Source organism: Anguilla anguilla, chromosome 1, assembly GCF_013347855.1.
Source record: "Anguilla anguilla isolate fAngAng1 chromosome 1, fAngAng1.pri, whole genome shotgun sequence".
Classification (NCBI taxonomy): Eukaryota; Metazoa; Chordata; class Actinopteri; order Anguilliformes; family Anguillidae; genus Anguilla; species Anguilla anguilla.
In genome coordinates this window covers 65,628,230-65,630,304 of record NC_049201.1, presented here as the reverse complement: position 1 = coordinate 65,630,304, position 2,075 = coordinate 65,628,230, and the positions used below count along the sequence as shown (strand labels likewise).

The 2,075-nt window shown below is 37.4% G+C and overlaps 1 protein-coding gene across 5 annotated transcripts in view; it reads right to left on the bottom strand.

Annotated features, from left to right (window-relative positions):
- Positions 1-751: 751 nt before the first annotated feature.
- The window catches only part of LOC118212396 (uncharacterized protein C6orf136 homolog), a 22,730-nt gene continuing 21,406 nt past the window's right edge, over positions 752-2,075 (bottom strand). For all 5 annotated transcript variants that reach the window (XM_035390258.1, XM_035390239.1, XM_035390221.1 and 2 more), the window contains one exon: positions 752-2,001. In XM_035390258.1, coding sequence (XP_035246149.1) covers positions 1,840-2,001 — 162 coding nt within the window. In that variant the 3' untranslated portion in view covers positions 752-1,839. The remainder of the gene's footprint in view (positions 2,002-2,075) is intronic.

Sequence of the window (2,075 nt, the reverse complement as noted above, 5' to 3'; positions counted from 1 at the left end):
CAGAAGAACTCTGAGAAGTATTTAATATTGAGAGTTGTAGATATTGATAGTTGCCATAAATCAATGTAATACATGAGACCTCAGTCTCAAATCAGAGATCCTTCAATGAATTGGTAGCTCACAGATTTCTACTAACTCACACGTGGTGTTGTAGTTGCTTCCATGCTATACCTACAGTAATAGCAATCTGGTACCCTGGTATCTGTATTCACTGTAGACTGATTTCCACACACAGTGCACTTCTTCAATCCAGGGCAAAGTAGAACTGGTGGTTTTAGAGAGTAAAATTTTATTACAGATAAAAGTAAAGTAGCCAGACCCAACTACAGGTAGTTTCTCTGAAAGAAATCCATGCGGAATTAAATGGCTGCAACTGTCCTAGTGTTCAAATCTACCAACCAGATAAAAAATTTGCAAAGAAATTGCGGACAGTCAGCATACAGTGTCATGCAAAAGTATGTCCCCTTCCTGATTTCCTCTGTTATTGCATATTTGTCTGAATGGTTTCTGACCTTTAGACAAAATGTAATATTAGACAAAGGGAACTTTTTAAATTATCTAATTTACTTATCAACCACCCATGTAAAAAGTAACTCACACTCTTGCTAGTGCTATTGACTACACCTAATGTCACTTTATTACTGGTTTATATTTGAACCTGTTGGCACAGTGCACCGTTGCGATAAAAGGAAAATAAAATTGCTTTAATTTTTTGTGTGGCAGCAATATCTATGGAGGTACCTCACGTCACTCACACTGAACATTATTATTTTTATTATTGGGTCTCACCTAGATAAATAAAGTATAACAAAACACATTTCACCACAGAGCAGTAAACACCCATAGCTGAAGTCAAATTATTGAATACAGTTACAGGCTACAGTTTAACCACAGGTCACAAGAGTTGAATCAGACAACTGTATAAGCAGCAAGGTCCATATTGCAGCTTCAAGTTCAACTGACTTGTCAGTCCAATAATCCCATCTTGCCAGTCAGAAGCACATTATTTTATTGATAGATAATTTGCCTGATAGAAATAACTATATCAATGCTATATGAGAAAAGGTCTGTGCTTTAATTTGAAACTTATTTTTAAATTTAAACTTTGTGCTTTTAAAGTCTGTAAACATCAACCACAATCATTGGCCATTGCTGGTTACGTTTATAAAGCTCCCATTGAATTATTCCTTCACCATATAGCTGGAGCTTACCTTCAATTGCCTGTCTGTAAGCTTCTCTACGCAGATGATGTGTTTGATACCTGAACAATGTTGAGTGATGCATTCATTACACAGTATGTAATAGTATGGTACAAGACTGAGTATTTCTTCTGATGAACAGTATGTACAACTTAAATCAGTAAGCAATTATGAATGGTAGATGGTACACACACAGACATTATATAGGTATTGCTTATACACCTGTATGTTATACATACATAAATAAGGACCTTGCTCATTTGAGGGTTATATTTCATTGTAATAATTTATCTTAATTTTTAAATAAAAAGCCACAAAGTAAGAGACAACAGAGTGGCTATATAAAACATTCATTCCAAAAGAGAAAATAATGAACTGCATTCATTTTGAATGAAGGAAATAAAGTAGTCGGGTCATTAGGACAGAATGTATTCTCAAAGCATCTCTATATATCATATTATATATAATATCTCTCTCCTACACCATCATAAATGCACACATCTCTGTGTGTTATCCTAGTTCTCTTCCATCTTAAAACACTACATGCAGCGGCCTCTCTTCATCTCACTCACACACTCACTCTCACACACTCGTGCACATGCACGCACACACACAATCTTACACAATCTCTACAGGAGGTTCAGTATGCCCCTCTCCTCACTATCTCCCCAGCCCTATCCTGAAAGAAGAGGAAGGGCAGTAAATTAAGGGCAGGTCTGTGCTCCTGCAGTCCCAGGGCCACCAATGCCCCGGTCAGTGCTGAGGTTACTCGCGGCAAAACTGGGGGCTGGGCTGGCATGACCTGGAGAGAGGAAGACAAGAGAGGAAGTCAGAAGTTCATTGCAACACTTATCTATCACAGTCTATGAAACAGAC